Genomic DNA, 22,350 nt, shown 5'->3' with positions numbered 1-22,350 from the left:
AAGGTTCCAGCAGGGTAAAAGCAGGGCAGGGCACAGACCTCAACTTCCCTTCTCACTCTGCTTCTTCCTGGCAAATGGCCAGATGCAGAATGAAGGCCCCTGGGAAAAGCAAGCCATGGAGGTCAGCCCCAGGCACTGGGAGAGCCAGGGACAGGAGTGACAAGCAGAAAACAAACATCTTCCAGCTGTATTCTGCAAAGGCAGACAGACAGACCTGGGTTTGAATCCTGGCTGTGCCAATCTGGGGAGTCATTTATTCTTTTCCACCCTTGGGTTCTTCACCTGTAAATGGGATCCACATCTTGTAACTGTAGGGATTGGGGGCTGCCTGTCTGACGGCAGTTACGATGCTTCGGGCCAGCAGCAGCAGATGCGGGCACTGTGATTTGTGTCCTAGCTGAAGGAGTGGAGCTGTAGAGGGAAGGGGCTGCGTGTCTGTGCCATGGGCAGACGCTGGGAATGCGATGCGCCTTGTGGCTCCCAAGGCCTCGGCTTTGTCTCTTGGACACTCATCCTGTAATTGCTTTCAGTCGCTGCTTTCTGTCTCTGGGAACCACTGGCTCAGATACCCACTGCGTGCTCCAAGTTGGGCTGATGAAAATGTGCCAGAGTCATTAAGTTATCAGTAGGGAAGGCAGCCGCTTCTCCCCGGCAGGAAGGATTCTGCTGTCTGCTGTAGCTGGCTTTGTTCACAGAAACTGCCACCCCCACCCCCCACCCCCTCCACCCAGCCCAGATTGGAGTGGAGTAGGGGGATAGGGGACATGCTGTCCCTGCTCTGGGACAACACTGATGGCATTCGTAACTCTAGGCTGGAGGTCCCATGTGGAGAACCCAGCTCTGGACCAGGAATGTGGGTAAAGCTATTTCTGCAGCTTGACAGATGGATCTGCCCCAGGGGGAAGGAGAGAGAGGGAGGCAAGCTGGACTTCCCTTGTCACAGCTATTGCTCTCCACGCGCGATGCGCCAGGAACACAAAATCCAGGTGCTGGCTTGCCAAGGTGAAAAGAAGGACCTTAGGCTGTGCGCAGATGGGGCCGCCTGGTCCCAGGGGTGATGGCTGCGGAGGTACATGACGTAGAGCAGTGGGCCCTGGGGAGGGAGACTATAGAAGGAAGCTGGGGGTTCAGCCCTCTCTGCATGCTTCAGCAGTCTTGGGGCTTAGTCTGATTCCCTGAGACAGCTCCTTCCAGAGCAGGAGTGCCGACTTGATGAGACGGGAGCAGATGGCGACAGTACTTTATTTTCAGAATGTTATTCTTCTCCTTACCTTCTTTCCTACCCTACACCATTACTCCACACTTCGGAGGAGAAGCAGCCAGCTCCCTCCCTTTTGGGGTTGATTGTCTCTGCTGAGCCCCTCTGATGGCAGGGGGTGGGGGGAGGATGACAGCTGATGGTGACTGAGACTTACCATGGATCCACTTTTAAATTGTTGTCGTACATCTTTCTCCTTGTGGTGAGGTAGGCGTGCTGTCACAGTGAGCCCATTCCAGAGGGGGTACACGGTGCAGGGAGGCTTGGCAGCTCACCGAGATCATGTAGTCAGCAGTCTTAGGCAGAGTTTGAACCCACCCAGTTCAAACCCACCCAGTTCAGATGCAGACCATTCAGATGTCGGCGCAGTTCCCCCTTCTCCAGTGACAAAACCGGCATGACAAAATTGGCACGATGACCAGTGAACTGCCCCAGGCAGACTTCCAGGGATCCACTCTTGATTCAACCACTTGGGGCCTAGGTTCACCCTGGTGGATTTAAAGCTTTCAACTGGAGTAACATATTCCCACATCTCCACTCCCAGATTTGCAGGGCAAGGTTAGACCCAGAGGGACTGGGGGGGGAGAGCTCAGTTGGTGAACTGCTGGCTCTACAAGTGTAAGGACCCGAGTTTAGTTCCTGGAACCCACGTAAAAAGCTGGGTGTGGTAGTGTGCGCTTATAATCTGAGCACTGGAGACATATAGACAGGTGTTCCTGGGCTCACTGGCCAGCTAGTCTACCCTATAGAGAACTCCAGGATATAGAGAGCATCCCCTACGCATGCACACATGACGCACGTGCACACACAAATGCACAGAAGTATTTCAAGGTGGTAGCCACAGAGCATGAAACCCATATGCTGGGTATCAGAATTGAATGAAGTTGGCCCTTAGTGTTTGGAGTGACTGGAAAGTAGGATTAAACACAGGAAGTTAGTGTCCTCTCTAGCTTGCCTACAGCGATCAGCCCGGGATTTCTAAAGCAGGTTGTCCCATCAAAGTGTTGCACTCTGACTCCATTGCTATTCCGTCAGAATTAATCACGGACTCTTGACCTCCTCTCTCATCCCCTGATGATGTCATTTGGAAGACAAGGTTTTAGCATCAGTAGCTTTGTTTGGAGCTCAGTGTCCTCTCCATTAACTCCAGTTCCTCCTAACTCGCCTCTCAAGCTGCCCTCCCCAGCTGCCTCCCTTCAGCCTGTGACCTGCTCATAAACCACCCTGGTAACTCTTGATATCCCCTTCCTCGCCAGCTGCCCTGTCCCCTCTGGAATGAGCAGTCTGTTAGGCTGTGCTTCCTCCTTGATTCTCGGAGCATGCCAACCATCTGCAGCTTTGTCTCAGCTTCCAGAAGGTCAAGGCTTATCTTCTTGCTCTGGTGGCCTCCCAAGGGCCATATGCAGTAGTCCCTTCTCGCTCTCCATCTCTTGGCCGTCCATAGTGCTGCTGCCTCTAAGCCTGAGTCTGCTCGTCTTTAAGATTGGTGCCCTTGTTCCTTTTCTGTTGCCGTGATACAACACCATGACCAAGGACTGATAGACGTAGCTTGTCTTTTGCGATTTTGTGGGTTTTCCTCTTTTCCACCCTTTCAGCCCCTTAACGCTTGACGAGAGAGAGAGAGAGAGAGGGAGAGAGAGAGAGAGAGAGAGAGAGAGAGAGAGAGAGAGAGAGAGAGAGACAGAGACAGACAGAGACAGAGAGAGACAGAGAGAGACAGAGAGAGACAGAGAGACAGAGACGGCGAGGGAGAGGGAGAGAGAGGGAGAGGGAACGATCCTTGAGTAAAGTCACAGGGTGGAAGGGGGACATTAGACAACTTCTTGCTGATTAATGTGTCGAGTTCCTTGGAGCAAGTTTGACTTTTTGCCATAGGAGATCTAATTTCCTCACCTTGTTCCTTCTTTTTGCACGTGGCACTTAAACAACTGTAACCAACAGTCAACCAGCCCCACCCTGCCTCTCAGGTCCCCAGTCCCACCCTGCCTCTCAGGTCCCCAGTCCCACCCTGCCTCTCAGGTCCCCAGCCCCACCCTGCCTCTCAGGTCCCCAGCATGTATATGCCCTCTGAAAGGTCCCCAAATTTTCAAACATCACATAATTGTTCAGACTACCCACAGCGGGCAGAATCTTGCCCCTGCTAGAGCATGAGGCAAAACCCAAGGAGCTGTTGTGGATGTCTGGAGCAGCCCCAAATCCCACATCTGAGATAAAAACAAAAACAATCATAATATTTCTGCTTGCTTTTTAAAGGAACCCAAAATTCCAAAATTCTCGCTATGGAAGCAAGAATTTATTTGAGCTTTTAGTTTCAGAGGGCTAAGAGTTCATCATGGCAGGGACTCATGGTAGCAGGCAGCAGGAACAGGTGAGAACTCACGTCTTGAACCACAAGCAGGAAGCAGAGTGAACTTGAAATGGCTTAAAGCTTTTAAACTTCAAGGTCCACCTCCCACCCTCAATGACGTATGTCTTCCAGTAAGTCCATACCTCCTAGGCCTCCCAAACAACCCTGCCAGCTAGGGACCAAGTGGGGGACATTTCTCATTCAAGCCACCACCATGGGTTACCTGGGGCTCCCATACTTCTGTCCTGAAAGCCACCGCCCCACCCGTGGCACGTGCTTCTGGCTCTCACGTGAGTCTTTGTTAACTAATCTAAAAAGGAAACTTAAGTCTCCACCTCTGTAGGTCCTCCCACAGTTTCCCTTGCTGTGTATCAACAACCGTAACTTCCCATGCCACAGTGCCTATAGCCCAACCACATCTCTTTCCGTAAGAAAAAGGCTAACCCATTTTTTTCTTCCTTACATCTCATTTTTCTCCTCTATTCTAACAGCTCACCCAAATCAGGAAACTGGGCGTCTTTCTTACTTCCCTTAGCTGACATCCAAGTGCCTGTCGCAGTCAGACCCCATGCTGGCCATTGCAGACGGAGTGTGTGTGAATGTATAGGGTCTGTCTCACTGGCTGCCTGTAGGGGTGATGTGGAATAGTCCTCGGAAGGTGAACACCAGGGTCCTGATGATTGGCAGGACCTCCCTGGGGAAGGGCATTAGAACGAAGAGTTGAAGGATGATTAGACGCTCATCAGGCAAACTGGGGATGGGGAGTAGGTGATGCAGAGGGAAGAGCATGCTCGAAGTCTCTGTGGTAAGGAAAAAGCTGCTTGAGAAATAAGCAAGAAGGCAAGGAGGAGGCAGGACCTAGTGCCAGATGAGGCCAGGCCTGGAGAGTGCACCTCAGAGACAGCCATGACAGTTGGCACCACATTGCATTCTTACTCTGCTTTCTACCAGGTTCTGCCTTGAACCCCTCTCCTCACAATTCATTTCCACCCATAAGGCCATTTTTTCACCCACCAGCAAGGCAAATGGTGTCCTGCCACCTTTACATTCGTCCTGCCAGCAGTAAGCTAGAATACGGACCAGATTAACTTTATCCTCTAGGCTAACTGCCTCCCTCCATCCCTCGTTGTCAGGATGGAGTCAAGCCCACTGCCTTTCTGTTAGCTCTCTCCATCCCCACCCCTCTCCTCACTCCAGCTTTCTCCAATGGCTCCCGGTACCAAATGGCTATGCTCTGGAGCCGCAGGCCAATCTTGCTCACCTCATGCCCTCCTACAGGGTGTTCTTACTCTAGGAATCCGTTCTCCCCAGCTCAAGCTGTCTGCTGCCCCTCTCAGATACCCACTCAGCCATGCCTGCCCACACAGCCATGTCACATCTCTCCTTTATAGGCACATCTCTTTGTCTAGACCGAGAGCTCCTTGGAGGAGAGGGGTCTGGGCCCCATTGTCTTTGTCTTTTTGGTGCCACTGAGCTAGCGTGTATTAGCATTACGTTGTTGGAGGTCTAGTGATGAGGGACACTGTTCGAATGAGCCACGAAAGATGAGGCTCCATCCTGAGGCACTTTACAAGGGAGTCTGGCTTCCAGGACCCTTCCCTGAGCTGCCTGGATCTGTATCTTCTAGTGACCAATCCCATGCCTCAAGGAAGGCTCTACCCTATACCCATATACTAGGAAGGTAAGTAGACCAGGTTGGTTAGAGTCAGGCCTAAGTCTTCTCAAGCTTTAGAACTAAGAGCTTCCAGGATAACGTGGGTTCCCTGGTTTATCGAGCAGGTGGTTGAGTATCCCCCATAATCCCCATCGCTTCTGAGTCAGGGGCTGGTGTGTGTGTGTGTGTGTGTGTGTGTGCGTGTGTGTGTGTGTGTGTGTGTGTGTGTGTGTGTGTGTGTGTGCGTGCTTGTCTGGGAACCACATGTTGAGAATCTGTGCTCTAGCAAAGGACTTCATTCTCCAGGGTACCACCCTGTACAGTGCTAGGTGAGGAGATGGACGCTGTCACTAGGGTTCAGCTTTGTAGGTGTTAGAGTCATTAGTGTGAGGTTAGTGTTAGTCTTAGTTTAAGGTTTCCATTGTTAGGATGAGACCCTATGACCACGACAACTCTAATAAAGGAAAACATTTAATTAATTTCAGAGGTTCAGTCCATTACCATCCTGGCTGGAAGCATGGCATCATGTAGACAGACATGGTGCTGGGGAAGGAGCTGAGAATTCTATGTCTTGATCTGCAGGCAGTGGAGGGGGGCTGTGTACCACACTTGGATAGAGCTTGAACATAGGAGACTTCAAAGCCCACCTCTCAGTAACACAAGGCAAGGCCACACCATCCAGTAGTGCCACTCCCTCTAGGCTAAACATTCAAACACATGAGTCTACAGGGGCAGCCGTATTCTAACCACCACAGTGCGGCTAGATGGATGAGACACCATAGGCTTGCCTGCATTCCTGGCTCTTGTCTCTCCCGCAGTGTCTCTATGACCTCTCGCCAGCCAATCAACAAATATATTCTGTAGAATGTGCACGGCAGCAGATGAGGTGGAGCTGAGGAAATCAAATAAGTCAGTAGGGAAGCACCCTGAAGGGAAGACTGTAGGTGTAGCAGGATCATTACCCAAGTCCTGGGGAGGAGCACCTGTTCTGAAGGGTGGGGAGTTCTCATCCCTGGAGCCCAGAACAGGCTTCTGGACTATTAGTGGGATAATCTTAGTGGATGGTTAGTGGAGTGACAGTTAAGATCTTGAGATTCTGTGGTTAAGAAAAAGGTGCAGTGGTTGGCCCGGCAGTGCATGAACAGTTAGCTCACTTAGAGTCCTGGGTGGATCCGCAGAGGGCCCAGGTGGCCTTGTGCAAACACTGAAAGCCTCTCCAGTTTGAATCGCCATGCATTCCTCATGTGTGTTTGGTGACTAAGTGGATTCATATCCGATGACCCTGTAATTTGTTACTTATTGACCTCAGATCATTTAAAAGGTTAAATGGAAAAAGCCACAAGCAGGCAGAGAGTGTATCTCAGGGGCCTCTTTAGGTCCTGCTTCCTAAGTCACATGGGACTGAGATGCAAGGCACCATCTTAGTTTGTTTTGAGAGAGGGAGTGAGGGAGAGGAGGGACACACACATACACACACATGTACACACACACACACACACACAGAGAGAGAGAGAGAGAGAGAGAGAGAGAGAGAGAGAGAGAGAGAGAGAGAGAGAGCGTTTGAATTTATAGCTGCCAAGCCCCCAGCTTGAATTTTAAACACTCATCAAGGATGTCCAACCGATGCCAGATTCTACAGAACAGGTTGAGGGATCAAAGTTCTTCTTTGGGAGGGTCCAGCCCTTTAGATGTGACAAACAAGGCTTATGTCTCTTACCCATTAGTTACCATTTATTGAAAATGACTATTAGGTTAAACTCTGATATTCTTTACAAATACTATTTATGATATTTTGATCAGCCTTCAAAATGAGTATTATTATCTTCATTTCCAGAGGAAAGGCACCCAGAGAGAGTACGTGTCTTGTCCAATTTCACATAGCAAAACTCATTTGGTTTTTGGAGGTTGACTTGGCTGTAGAATCAAGCCCATAAAGATAGTTCAAAAATTAAAGCTCTCCGCGTCTGAGTTCCAATGCAGTATTATCAAGTTGACTCCAGCAGTGTATCAGTTGAACAGTACACGCTGACCAAATGGAGCGTGTTCTAGGAATGCAGGAATGGTTTGATAATAGGAAATACTAGGAAACCAACCTAATTCACCATATCTATAAACTAAAGAAACACCAAGCATTAGCAGATGCTTAAAGGGCAGTCGATAAAAACTTTCTATAATAAGATTCTAAGTCAGGAGTAATAGGAACGTCTTAAATTTAATAAAGGCTAAAAATTAGCTACCAAGTCATTCAAGGCATGAGACACTAGATCCGGCCTCATAAAAATAGGAGACGTCCAATTCTGCCACTTGAAACTATTGTTCTGGCTATTACTCAAAATGAATTATGCTAATTAGAAGTAGTTTACTTAAATAAGGGAGAGAAGAGATGGTGCTATCTAATTTTGCCAACCCTAGGAGAATCTGAGGAAAAGACAAGCTCTGAGAAGTCCTTATGATAGTGCCTAACGGTGCTTCTCCTTATAGTGGTGGTCACGGCCACTGAATTTGCATGGCTAGAGCTGAGGTTTGAGCATAGGTCTGATCCTGAAGTCCTGCTCTCCCTCCCCATGAGGCATTTATGGTCTCTGGTGACAGTGATCTGGGAGAGAGTCCCTCAGAGCAGCCCATCCCCCAGTGCTCCAGCAAAGTCCGCTTGGCTTGGTCTGCTGGGCGGGCAAGCAAGACTGAGCATTTGGGACCACAGTTCGACTTTGAAGACCCAAAAGCTTCTGTTCTTGACAATCCTACCCCCAAAGCCTGAGGTCTGTGCTGAGTGTGTGGAAAGCATGGTTGGCGGACTGCCCTGAGGTCACTCTGCCTGCCTTTTGGTCTCTAGGTCCCAGGCAGCTGGAATACTGAGCAACCCCCTTCCTTCTTGCCTCTAAGATGCCATTTTAATATTATCAGTTGTCTTCTGTCTAAAGTCTCATTTGAGAGAGGCCTGGGGGTGCTAGGGGCTAATTAGGAGCATTGAGGTCACAAGCTCTTGGCTGCTCCAGTCCCCAGGATGCCTCAGTCTCATTGTGTTCGTGGTGAGGCTGGAGCACATTTTCCTGGCATAAGTCACAGGGTGATACATGGAGAACGTTACCCAATGGAAACTTTCCTACTTCATACAGACTCAACCACAGGGCAGCAGATGGGTCACTGCCGAGGAATCCAGGAGACCTGGGTTCTGGTGGCTCCTCTGCTGATGTGTGTGCTATGCACGTCACTTAGTGTTACGGGCTGCTTTGCCACATTGGTGACCTGAAATGTTGGACTGGATCGGCTTCCAGTGATAATTGGATTCAAAGTTAGGAGGACCATGCCCATCTCTGCGTGCACAGGCTGGGAGCATGGCTTAGCGACGGAGCACTTGCCTAGCATCCCTAGCTCCATAGCAAGCACAGTCACACAGTGCTCGCCTCAGTACTCTGCGCTGTGTCCGTGAGTCACGTGGTTACAGTGGTGTGGGTCTGAAGGTAGGAATTATTTTTAAGGGGACAGTCGCCCTGGAGTATGAAGAGAGTGACCAAAGAAGCTGCCGACGTTGTCCTTCATCGTGTCTTCTCTTTGCTTCTCTAGTCTGTGGCAAGCGCTACAAGAACCGGCCGGGACTCAGCTACCACTATGCTCACACTCACCTGGCCAGCGAGGAGGGAGATGAAGCCCAAGACCAGGAGACCCGATCCCCACCCAACCACAGAAACGAGAACCATAGACGTGAGTTTCCGCTTGTAAGGTTAGGGCGTGAGGGACGGGACGGGTAGTTTGGGTACCAATCTTTTCCTTTCCACTCTGGAATCTGGCAGTAAAAACCAATGGGTCCCGGTGGTCTGCGGTAAGTTGGCTCCTAAGCTCAGCCAGCTCCCACACGTATGGCTGAGCTGAGTTACCAGCTAAGTGCAAGCAGGTCAGAATGCATGTGATCAGCCTTGTCTCCAGAGAGAGGCGGGGTGATGCATGAGTGTCCAGCAGAAGGGGAGTGTCCTCACCTGGCCGCTGTCAGAGGCTAGACCTGTCCACCTTTTCCCTCAGCTTCAGAAGGTTCGCTCACAACTGTTGAGACTGACCGGTATTGGTCGGTTGCTATGGTTTTCCTGTATGGGTCACTACTTAGGGTACAGAACCCACCGGCTGTTGATGGATATGTCACTTGGGATGACACTTGGCTCTGAAGACTCAAAGTGATCTTGTAGGTTTGTGTGTCTATTCTTCCTCTCCTTCCTCTTCTAGTTATGAATTAGGAATCAAAGTGGAGCTTAGCATTTACCACCTGACTGGCTCTCTACCATGTATTTTGGTTTCTGGGCTGACAGAAACCTCAAAGCAGGATGTGGTCATGGAATCTGTTAAGCTTGCCTCAAGATCTGGGCCTTACTGAGATCACTGGAGGGAAGGGTATCTGTAGACGTATGGTGTGGGCTTTGTTTTCTTTATGCAAGTTGTTGGTACATTTCTTTTAGTTTTTTTAGATATAGTTTATCATTTCATGTATGTGAACATTTTGCCTGCATGCATGTGTGTGCACTACATGCATGTACAGTGCCTACTGATGTCATAAGAGTGTGTTAGATTTCCTGGGATTGAAGTGACAGATGATGGTTGAGAACCACCATGTGGGTGCTGGGAATTGAACTTGAGTCCACTGGAAGAGCATTAAATGCTCTCAACCACTGATCCACCTCTCCAAACCCTGGGAGATGTAAGTATGTATTGTATGTATGTATATATGTATATAAATATATATGTATACATATAATAATATATGCATGTATATAAATAATATATATATTTTTATGTACCTTAAAGTGAACCAAGAGTGTGATTTGTAAAGTGTCCAGATTCTAAATTTAAAGTTGACTCCTGTGTGGTTGAAGCTGTCAGCTTAACTGACATCAGATGGACACTTTCACCAAGTACTTGAGATCATGGACACACACACCCTTGTCCGAGACCTTTGTTTGGATTTGTGCATGCTTCTTGGTCTACACCCGTGTTCACTGGTAATGCTGACTTCTTTATTAGTATGCTATGGCTAGCAGCCAAACATCTCAGACCCGTAGTCTTAAGTACAAAAATTAAGCTTTCATAGATCTGGGGGCTTGAAAAACCAAGGTCAAGGTACTGTCGAGTTGGTTTCTTGAACTTCTCTCCTTGGCTTGCAGAAGGCTGTCCTTTGGCAGTTCTGCTCATTTCTCTCTGTGCACATATATTCTGGGGTCTCGATTTTTTTTTTTTTTTTGGTCCATGTAACCTCTTATAAGGTTACCGGGCAGACTGGATAAGACTCACCCTAATAGCTGTGCGTTCTTTCTCTCCCTCTCCCTCTCCCTCTCCCTCTCCCTCTCCTTCTCCCCCTCCCTCCCTCTCTCCTTTCCTCTCTCCTTCTCTCCCTCTCCCCTTTCCCTCCGCCCCTCTCTGTGTGTATGCCTCTGTCTGTCTGTCTGAATGTCTTTCTGTCACACTTTCAAGGGCTCTCAGTTGCTTTTCACTTTATTTTTGAGACTGAGTCTCTCACTGAATGTGCATGTCACTGATTCGGTGAGCCTGGCTATGGAGAGCTCCAGAGGTCACCGGTCTCTGAGCTCTGGGAATATGGGCATGTGTAGCTGTTGCCATCTTTCCCCATAGGTTCTGGGGGTGTCTACACTCAGTTGTCATGTCTGCTTTACCAGCCTAGCTGTCTCCTCAGCTCCAATGGCCTCATTTTACCTTTACTTTGTTTATTTTTAAAAGAAGATTTCTTTTCACTGTGAATTATGTGAAAGGGGAGGGGGGTGGGGGATGTACACATGAGTGGAGTGCATGTGGAGACCAGAAGAGGGCGTCAGATCTCTGAATCTGGAGTTACAGGTGGCTGCCAGTCACCCTATGTAAGCTCTGGAGACTGGATAAGGCCGGTGCACTCCCTTAACCACTGAGCCATCTCTCCGGCACTTTAATTACTTTCTTTACCTCTCTCTCTCTCCCTCCATTAGAACCAAATGCCAAAGTACTAGAGGTTAAGCTGCAGTAGAGAAATTTGGAGTTGGGGAAAACACATCCCGTGACATTAATTTGTTTCCAACTTTGAGGGTTCAAGCTTTTAATGTGACAGACCCTTGCTTTCTCACCTCCTGTTGCCATCTGGGCAGAATCTGGGAAGCAGGGCTGGAGGAGGAGGATGGCTTCGCTCTTTCTGCACCAGATCTGAGTCTCCATGACACCCAGCTCGCTGCCTGCACTTTGGGAGAGTTTTCCTTCTCTGTCAGGGAAGAAAGCCTATCTGTACTGAGGCGGCTGGCAGTGCCCTTCCCCTTCCTGTCTGGTCTAAGTGTCTAGGAAGTCGTGAAGAGCTGTTGCCTCCTACCAGGAAGAGGCTGGAAATGATCTTTGGTTTTAGGTGTTATCTGGAAAGCAGAGATTAATGACTCATCTTCTCTCCAAAGCTCCTCTCAGCTTTCTTGCTCATTCCTGCAGCGCTAGCCTGTCTCTTGCATTTCTTCAATGCCTGGCCACTTGCTCCTGTGTTCAGGTATCCCATTTTATAATGTTCAAATGGTTTTTCCTTTGAGTCGTGTTTGCCCAGTTCCCCTACAGTGCCCACAGCCAGCGGTGTCTGTGCACACACATGCATGTATGTATGTACACATGTACACCTTGGCAGCAACAGTAAGTGGAAGGAGGCAGTCCCCTTCTTGGCTGTTCCTGAGGTCTCCTCCGGGTAGGCTTCTGTGACCAGCACTGACATTCTTTGTCCTTCCAATCAGAATCTTGAATGCAAGCTTATCATTAGGTATCTGTGTCTTCCTTAGGTGTCCCTGGGGAAATAGCATGGGTTTGATTAATAAAGAGACTGCCTTTCGTTTTCCAATGTCCCATGCTGGTCTCCATCCACACTCTGGTTCATCCTTGTCTTCTTTTTTACCTTGCTGATGAAACACCAGCTTCTCACAAAGCCATCACATGACTGACTGAAACAGAATAGCCCTATCTGGGCTCATCTCAGTCCTCCCCGTACAAAGATGGTTCCAGAATCCTCAGAAAGATCCTTTATTTTACTTGATTTTTTTAATGATGTCTTCTCACAACTTCACCCCCTACCCACCCCTGAGAACTCCATGACCAGCCCTAATTTCATACATAGGGAAGTGGATGCAGCAGATAAGCTCTTACTGTCTGGAGAAGCCATCTTCCCCTAGGCCCAGTTTCGCTGAACAAACCCCATGGCAGCTGCTCACCCTGGCTTTTGTGGGCCACACACATACCACTGATTTTGCTTGCTGCTCCAAATGTGCACTCTGGTTCCTCCCACATGCCCCTGGTGAGCAGGCCCCCACCATTTTCCTGTGAGCACTAATTGCTGGCATCATTAATACCCAGTTATTAGCTGCTCTCACTGTTTGGGGCTTGGAGTGGGCTCCCATCCATACTGCCCCTAAATGCCACTGGGGCTGCACGGTGAACTGAGTGTGACAGCCCCGCAGCATTCTGAGGGCTCAGCTCAGCCCTCCACCTCTTCCAGGCTTCCAGACCGAGGGAGGGAGGCAGAAGAGTTTAATCCTGGAGGCTAATGCTCCCCCTGAGAAGGTCTACATGCTGGCAAGTGCATTTACTAGAGCTTCAGGGTGACCCCAGCTGGCGTCATCAAAAAAGAACCCCAAAGATATAGGAGTATGCAGGGCCACAGGCAACTGGTTCATACCTCCCATGGCCATAGGTCACAGTGACCTTTTGACTTTGGTATTCCTGCTGTCCCCCTGCCTCCCACCCCCACCCTAGAGGATGCAGCCTTGCCTCTGTTCCTCCCCCACTCTCTCGTTTCCTCCTGAGTTTCCACTTCCTCTTTCTTGCTATAGGTTTTCCTTCATTGCTCTGGGCTTGAGGCTCTCTGCCTCAGTGGAAGACGAGTAGCTGGAAATGCTTGGAGCTTTGCCCTTCCTTCTGAGGAGAGAGGACATTTCTGATGAGGCTTCTTCCCTTGGGCTGCTGCCTTTCTCCCCAGATGAGCCTGGGGTTTTCTTTTTCCCTCAGTTTCTCTTGCCACCTTCGTCTCCTTCATCTCTAGCTATGGGCACACATGAATAAAAGGGGAGGAGTCAGGACTGCGAGTGTACCACTCAGAGGCTCTCCTTAGCGACTCAGAGCGACTTTAGTCAGCAGGTTAAGGTTCGAAATCTCAGCAACCCAGGCCCACAATCTCTGAAGTCTTTTAAAATCCCTTTAGTTTTCTCTGCGCAATTGGAATCTGCCTCAGACACTGTTTTCAGGATACTTTTTGGGGGTAGGAATGAGATCAAAGTCTTAGATTCAAGCATGAAAACAGTGTAAATAAATTAGTACTGTTCATTCATTCATTCATTCATTCATTCATTCATTCATCAGTAGCATGCAACCACCCACCCACCCACCCATTCGTGCACCTATCCATCCCCAAGTTTGGTGCCCATAGTGAGTGTTGACTAAATGCTGAGCCTGAGAGGCAGAGCTATGCGAGAGCCAGCTCACCTTGAAGCGCTCACAGTCTCAGATGGGAGTGCTCCGTGGGTCCCGAATGAAGGATGCGCTTGCCTAAGGCTCAGAGTCACTGGGTGTACTCCACGTCTTGAGGCAGGACTGCTCTTGCTGGGAAGCTGACCTTGCTTGTTGACATACTGGACGTGGAACTTCTCAGGCTCCACAGCAGAGAGTCCAAGGGTAGGAGCCACATGAAGGGTATTCTGGTTTGTGCTAAAGCCCTGTGAGGTTTTGAAATGGTTCGCTGAGGAGGTTCTGTTCAGACCTTGAAAAGCAAGGCAGAGTATTGAGGAGGGAGACGACCTCCCTGGTTTCAAAATGAATGCATACAGATGAAAGGAAAGAGGCCCGTGATGTCATGGCAAATTCGTACATCAGTAGCAGTCAGGTCTCATGGGAGTATTGAAGTCAGGGCCGAGTGAGGCAGGATGCCACAATTGGAGGCACCTTCACCTTGCAGTTTTTATTCTGTGGGAACTCTCACAGCCATTCCTCGAAGAGAGGATTCATTTTTATTTTTTTAATTTTATTTAATAGCATAAATAAATATATGCTTTCAGACTAAACTTGGAGTTCTTAAGAGGGATTTTTTAAAATACTGTTCTATAAAATGTATCTCGTCTGTTTTTCAGGACCGTGTAGTTGAGGTTGGGAGGTCCTAGGTCCCTGAAAGTCAGACTCCTGTGCGGTGCTCACATGCTGGTTCCGAGTTAAGCTTTCCTCTTTGTCATTCTTAAGAGGAAAGTGCCCAGAGCCAGTGTGCTGCTGAGGGCAGGGTGTACTTTGTAGAACTGTAAGGGGAGAGCCAAATTGATTAAGGGTAATGTCTGCTGATTAGATAATCTGGAAATTAGTCTGATAATGTGCAAATTATCTAAGAGCAGTGCATGATGTCATTGTCACACTGCTGGGAAAAGTCCAGCAGATGTTTGTCTTCTGCTGTAGGCCCAGGGGCAGCTGAGCACAGGCTTTGGGAGATGAAGAACATTTTAGAAATGTGCTTGGGTATCTCTGAAAGGTGTGTGAAAGGAAACCCATTAGGCCCGCTACCTAGTGACCGTGGTACTAGCATTCGAGCCTTGGCTAGAGGGGAGATGAGGCAGAGCGGGATGTGTAGCTCTTTCTGAGGAGGTCACCCACTTCTCCCCTCCTGCTTTCCCAAACGGCAAATTCGAAAACCAGCAGCAGACATTCTTCCGATGAGTTATGATCTAAATGGTTTGCAGGCCACAAAGCAAGAAGCCTGAGGGGTTGCTCGGTCCGTGGAGATGTAGGTGTCTGGAGGCAATTTCTCAGCCTGTGGCAGGCGGATAGCGATGCACCAGAAGTGAGTGGTCAGGGTGTGACCTATGACCCTGTCACCCTGTCCCCCACTGCTCTGTGGATGTGGGTCAGCTACCGACACCCTCTCCCCTTAGTTGCCTCCTCTGTAACAGGGAGGTTCCCAACCTGGCCTTGTGGACTGGCTGTGTGTTTTCAATGAGACGAAGGGGTCTGGGAGGGACACTAAGCCTGCTCATTGTGAGTAGTCATGTCCCATCCTTGTCCTGTTTGGACCAGCAGAATGTGTCTGTGACCACAGATGGCTAATCTGGGTCAGGGACTCCATTTGAGGCAGCGCAAGGGGCCTTTTCTGGCACTGATGCTAACTGCCCCTGACGACTCATTGGTATCTATGGAGATTATCAGAGCCTGACCTGACCCCAGCATATCCTTTGCTAAATCTTAGCCATGGCACAAACTCTTCTGTCCATGCAGAACCCAGGTATCTATGAAGCCCTCGCTTTAGATGTACCCAGTCGTGGGGATATGTACAACCAGGCCTCCCAGTTGGGACAGCATATGGTCATTGTCCTTGGAGAACTTCTAGGGTAATCGGGGGATAAGATGGATGCATGAAAGGTGGTGAGAGAAAGAAGTGGCCTAGACTCCAGTCGAGGGTGCCCTCCCTTAGTCGTGGAGCCAGTTTCCTGGGGCTGACTCTGTCCGAGGCTCTCTGATTTCTCTCACACTTGTGCTGTAATTCTATAGAATGCTCAGGACTGAGGAGTTCCACAGGCTGACCGGCACGAGTGACAGCAATAGCACTTGTGGCCTGTCCCGAGTGTCGCAGGTACTGTTCAGACCGCTCTGCTCAGCTCATTCATTCGTTACAATAACCCTGTAAGGCAGGTGCTGTCTTGCCCAGAAGCACATGAGCACATGAGGTGACATTCCCGCGGATGGCATGAACGTGGCTTCGTGAGTTTATCTCTGTTTCTTGGGAGAGCTTATTTATTTAGGGCTTTGGTTTTCCTCCCGTTTCATTAGAAATGAAGTGGTTTTGCACGCAGGCGAGGAGAGAGGGGAGGAAATGATGGAAAATCTATTAGGTGCCTGGCAGTTTTCACACATCATCTCATGTAATGCTCACGGGTCCAAGCGGCATGTGTGAGCATTCTCATTTCACAGGGGAGGAAATGGAGGCGCGGGGAGATCTGAGTAACTTGTCTCAGTGTACTCAGTACGCTGGAAGGCGAAGTTGGGCTTGGATACCATTCAGTTCTGTCTGGACACTGGAATCCCAAGTGATGGATCCCAGGCCCAGGCTCCGTTCTCATGGACCTACTGACGATGTCCCTCTGTTAGCCCGCTGTCAACTGCATCTTATTACACAGTGGTTTGTCAGGAGAGACGAATGCATTGACAGACCACGTCTCTGTTAGCTTAGGCCGCCTGTTAGTGTGTGTCTTCGTTAGGTTTCAACTGTCGCGACAAAACGCCATGCCAAAAAGAACTTAGCGGGGAGATGGTTTATTTAACCTTACATTTTTAGTTAACAGTCCATCAGTGAGGGAAATCAGCACAAGACTCGGGCACAGCAGGAACCTGGAGGCAGGAACTGAGGCAGAGGCCACGAGAGAGTGGCTTGTTCCTCTTGCCTTGTTCATCCTTCTTTCTTATAACACCCAGGACTAACAGCCCAGGGGTGGCACTCCCCACAGTGATCTAGGCTCTCCCGTATCATTCGGCAATTAAGAAAATGCACCAAAAGCTCACCCAGAGGCCAGTCTGGTTCTGGTGGAAGCATTTTTCTCAATTTAGATTCCCTCTTCCAAAATGACTCTAACTTGTGTCAATTAGACACAAAAACCAGCCAGCAGTTTGCTTTCTGTTGATGTGGTGAAACACTGACTAAAACCAACTTGGAGAAGAAAGGGTTTATTTGACTTTGCAAGTTTGAGACCATCCTCAAGGATGATGCCAAGGCAGGAACTCAAGAGAACACTTGAATCAGAAACTGAAGCAGAGACTATGGAGGAGTGCTGCTTACTGGCTTGTACCCTCTGACTCCTCGGCTAACTTTCTTATACAATCCATACATTCCTGCCTAAGGATAGTACTGCCCACAGTGGACTGGACTCTCCTCTATGGATTACCAATCAAGAAAATGCCTTACAGGTTTGCCCACAGGTCAATCTCATAGAAGCGATTCCTCAACTAAGGGTTCTTCTTTTCAAACGTGCCAAATGGACAACCAAGATTAACCATCAAGGACTGCCACAACAGAATTCTAGGCTGAGTGGCTTAGACAACAGAAATTGACTTCTCACAATGCTAGAGATAGAAGTCCAAGATGGAGATTACAGCAGAGTTGGTGGTGTCCTGTTAGGATGCCATCCTTGGCATAGATCGGTCACCCTCTTGCTGTTCTTACACAACCTTTCCTCTATGTGTACAGACAGAGAGGAAGGCAACTCTCTGGTCTCTTATCCCCAATTCCATCGTGATGGCACCATCCTCACAGCCTTACCAAAGACCCCAGTTCCAAATGACATCACACTGGGCATAGGGTCAACATAAGCTCTGGGGAACGTGGGGACACAGCTGGATCCACACCAGACACATTTGGTTCTTGAAGCTCCTTGATGACCTGTTTCTGTTTGTGCTGGTCTTATGGACCTCACCCTTCACCTTACAAAGTCTCCATGAGTCTATAATCTATACACACAGTGTAGTAAAAAAACAACCCTCCAATATCACACTAGTTCATGACTTTCCTGAACCTTTCTCACACAGTTTTTAAGCCTTAAAAAAATTCTCCTTTAAAAATAAACAATGCTTTATGCCCATAGTGAAAATTTTAGATTGCACCTCTGCCTGCTATTGTTTTCAACCTCCATATCGGATGATCCTGAAAAATATATACATGCCTGTCCCCTTCTCTCTGTCTCCTGACCACCACTGGCTTCTGCATGTGTCACTACAATGCTTTATTTCTCTGTCCCTCAGCCTCCTCCTTGCCTTGTATATTCTATTCTCCAGATTGGTCTTCTTACACTTTTATTTATTATTTTTATGTGCATTGGTGTTTCGTCTGCACATGTGTCTGTGTGAAGGTGTCAGCTGGAATCGTTTCGAGCTGCCATGTGGGTGTGCTGGCAGTTACCAGGTCCTCCAGAAGAGCAGCTAGTGCTCTTACCCACTGAGCCATCTCTCCAGCCTCCCCCGGAATGTTCTTGTGAAGGAACGAAGCAGGTCATAGCATACTTTGCTCACACGTGTGCTCGGCCCGTACTTCTCACACAAGGCCCTCACTCTGGGCTTCTTAAGTGTGGTAAGAAGTGTCAGAACCACCGGGGACCATGGTGACTGGCTCAGCCGGATCTCTCAGGAAAGTCCTGGTCAAAGGCAAACCTTGAAGGTTGGCCATCTTACTAAGCTCCTAAGAGATGAGTTTCCAGACCTTTCCTTGAATTCAGACCCTCGTTGAATTCCAAGTTGAATTTTAATGAACTCCCAAAGTGATTTTCACTTATTTTACAATTTTATTTTTTGTGTACATGGGGGTGGCACGTGTCACAGCACATACACGTGGAAGTCAGAGGATAATTTGTGGGAGTGAGTCCACCATTTGGGTCCTAGAGTTCAAAGTCAGGTTTCAGGTTAGTGGCAGATACCTGTACCTACTGATCCCTTTTGTCAGCCTCCCCAAATGACCTTCATTACAGAATTTGAGAAGCCTTGCTTTATAACACACACACACACACACACACACACACACACGCGTGCGCGCGCACGCACACATACACACACATATACACATATATATTGCTAGACTTTTGGTTTTGGGTTTCTCGAAGGCGTGGTTGTATGTTGAGGAAAGGGCCAGTCAAGCAGTACACTGCCAGGGTTCAGAGCCAAGACAGTCATTAACTTTTGCTTTGGACAAACTGATTTGCCTGCTTGTAACTCAGGCATTATCTATGTGAAATCATAACGTTGGTGATGCTGCCTTATGGCTGTGATGAAGACGTAGTAAGTTAAGTCACTAGAAAGCACCGTATCAGCAGAAAATGTGTGTACCATAAGGCAGTAGAGCTGTAACATGTCCCACGAGAGCTGGGTGTGCTATTTTAGATCTGAAATGTTCCTTCAGGGCCCATGTGTTGAAGGCCTAGTCCTCGGCCCACAGGGCTTTTGAGGCATGATCAAATCTTTGGAGGAGGGTAGACCTAGTGGGAGGAAGGGAGGCCATTGTGTGTCACTGCTTCCTGGTTGCCAGGGGTTGAATAGGTCTCCTCTGTCATATCCCCCTCTCCCAACCACAATGGATTGTGCTACTACAGGTCTAAAGTAACCAGCAGCGAGGCCTGGGATCTGCCAGCGTCTGCCTCCAAGCATCAGGATCACAGGGGCACATTGTGCCCAGCTTTTCCCATGAGCTCTGGGCCCTCCATGTTTGTATTAGCTGCTTTACCCTCCATACCATCTCCCGAGCCCTCCACTTTGTATTTTCATGTAGAATCTCTCACTGTTCTGGAACTCTTGGATTAGGCTGGGCTGGCTGGCCAGAGAGCCCCACAAATCTACCTGTGTCTGTCTCCCCAGTGCTGGGATTACAGGTATGCATCTCCACATCTGGGTTTTTGATGTGGGTTCTGGGGATCATTGAGTCAGGTCCTCGTGCTCATAGACAGAGCTGTTTCCACTATGCCAGTTTTCCTCAGTACTCTGTTGTATGCAGCAAACCGCTCTGACTCCCATCACGGGCCTCCTTCCCTGGGTGTATCTTCCTGCTTGATCCACCTTGTTCAGGCTTATGCTGCCTATTGGTCTCCTAGTCTCTTGATTTTTGCCTAATCCCTAGGTCTGAAGCCTGAGGCTTGTCCCTTCCTTTTTCTTTAAATACTCTATTTTTAGTCAGTTGGGCACAGACAATATGGGTCCTTTTGCAAACTGAGTTCAGAGGTGGTGATGGTGGGGAGATCACCCTGGCCTGACACATCTGCCCCATGCAAAGGCTTCTGTGAACACGCGTGTATCCTTTCACTAAGTGTTTATTATCAGCGTGGTGACAGTCTTATGTGCCAGGTGCTAGGAACACAGAGAAGAAAGACGGTGTTCCTGCCCTCAGGGAGCTCCTGGCTAATTGGGAGAGAGTCACAAACATGAAAGGATGAAAGCCTGCATCCCTTTGGGTTGGGATAAATTCTCCCTCCTGTCTTTTCTCCCACACTATTCTAATCCTCGGGCAATAGACATAAAAGGACATTAGCTAGTCCTCTAACACATTGCTTGCTCTAGAAAGGTGTGCGCAGTGGTTTCTGGGGACTTGCCTCTGTGCTGAGGCTGCCTCAGAGATGCCTTCCCTCTAACCCTGCCTTTAACTCCTTGGCACCTTGTGTCCAGCTTCCCTGTGGCGTGCGCTGCCTTCCAGCTCACGTTGTCTCTTGTTGTCCTTGACGATCCAGAGCGTGGCAGTTTATCAGGCTCGTCCATAAACTTGAAGACATTTTAAATCAGCCCTGGTCCTTCCCTTCTCCATACAGACTGACCTCAGTGCTGATTGCTCCACACCGGCACCCCTTCCCAGCCTTACTCTCCACACACGCTGCTGTTCTCAGCGATCAGTGGCCAAGAGGCAGGGGAAGAGGACTCTTGATGGCCCAACCGGCCTGTGGTGCGTGGACCTTGGTGTCCATTTCCCAGAGGAGCTCCTGGATCTTGTCTCTATGCATCTGCGTGAAAGGCATTGTTTGCCCAGCAGCAGGGCCTCATTGCTGTGAGGCGGCCACACACCAGCCTGAATGGAATCCCAACACTTTTATTCCTTGGATCTGTGGGATTTATTTATTTTTTTTTATCAATTCTAGGGAAGTAGTGAAAAAGGTGGCAGGCCTTGGGGATAATTTATATGAGTAAACACGTAAGGAGTCGGGTGAGCGCAAGCATGAGAATTAAGGCCGTTTATCGAGTCTGTGATGCTCAGCTTGCCCTCTGGTCCGGCCTTCCCCAGACTTGATCACACCACTTTTAACCCTCTCCTGGCTCTGTTCCACACTGGGCTGCTTCTGTCTCTGCCCAGTTGCCTTCCCTTCCCTGTCTGCTGCTTGCTTCTCTGCCCCTCCCACAGCCCTCATTAAAGGCTGGAAGAAGGTAGTGGATGTGGCAGTGGCCTCCAGCTGAGGCCTGCTCCCTGATTCTGAAGGGAAGGCACATTGGCTTATGCTCTCCCTCCTCACCCTCCCTGTCTCCAAAGCTGCTTCCTCCAGCCTGTCTTGTCCATTGTGTCATCCATGGCTAGCCCGGGGCAGCCTTTCTGCGCGTCCTCTCTCCCACTCCCCTTCTCTTCACGCCGTCTTCTAAAGATGTGCCGCACAGCCAAGTGGTACCAGGCTAACATGCTTTACACTTGAGAGATGGAGTAATAACAGGTGGCAAGAGCAGAGGCTGCTGGAGCCCAGGATTCCGGTTGCCATGGAAACATGTCAGCCCTGTAGAGGGACACAGGAACTGTCAGCCATGGAGGGTGGTGGGGGAACAAGTGAGAGGGGTTAGGAGAGGCACGTCTTTTCCTGGAGGGCTCTGCCTATGGCTCCCCATTTTTCCAGGTGCTGTACACCCCATCCAAGCAGGCTCTGGACAGACAGCTGCAGGATGGCGCTGGGGCTCAAGTGAGCTAGTGGACACGGAACATGGCCTCGTGCTTGTGCCCAGCAGGTCCTGGCAGGCAGCCTGAGCATCTGCTCAGAATGGGAAGCCATGCCTTTGTGCATATGCCAGGAAGAAGCATCAGCTTCTGGCCTGCTTCCTCTTTCCCCAGGACACCTGGGATATGGTTCTAATCTCTCCAGGAGAGAGGTGACTGACAGTGGCCAGGCTGTCCCACCAGTCATTGTGTTCATGAGTGACAGATAACATTGCAGCAGGGATGACATTAACGGGAGGGAAAGACAGCCCTGTCATGGATTTGAGGCTTTGTTTTCCATAGATAGAAAACGTAATTTAACCATTAAGTCCTGTAGCATACTAATGTCCCCTAGCACGCCTACTCTTACTTCTCTGAGTGTGGTGGCTAGACTCTTGGAACTTTGGTCACCTCATCTGTCAGTCTGTACTTCCACTGGTCTGTAAGAACCAGTGAAATAGCATATGCCGGACACGCCAGATAGACACTTGTTTCTTTTGCTTCATTTTGCTTTGAGTTATTTGAGCACCTCCCCTCACTTCTGTCCCCCCCCCCACCACTGCATTTATTCATGAGTTCTGTTCCTGAGCTCTATTTGCTTTTTTCCTTTGAGGTTTTCTTGAGTTCTCTCTCTCAGGTAAATTCCAGAACTCTCAAGGCTC

At 49.2% G+C, this 22,350-nt stretch overlaps 1 protein-coding gene across 10 annotated transcripts in view; it reads left to right on the top strand.

Moving 5' to 3' along the window:
• Dpf3 (double PHD fingers 3) overlaps positions 1-22,350 on the top strand; it is a 281,926-nt gene that overhangs the window by 186,132 nt on the left and 73,444 nt on the right. For all 10 annotated transcript variants that reach the window (XR_015621793.1, XR_015621794.1, XM_087552775.1 and 7 more), the window contains 1 exon segment: positions 8,824-8,961. Coding sequence is in view for 8 of the 10 variants with exons in the window: in XM_087552775.1 (XP_087408901.1) it covers positions 8,824-8,961 (138 nt within the window). In the remaining 2 variants the exon portion in view is untranslated.

Source organism: Rattus norvegicus, chromosome 6, assembly GCF_021556685.1.
Source record: "Rattus norvegicus strain SHRSP/BbbUtx chromosome 6, alternate assembly SHRSP_T2T, whole genome shotgun sequence".
NCBI classification, from domain to species: Eukaryota; Metazoa; Chordata; class Mammalia; order Rodentia; family Muridae; genus Rattus; species Rattus norvegicus.
This window is presented reverse-complemented; position numbering and strand designations above follow the sequence as displayed.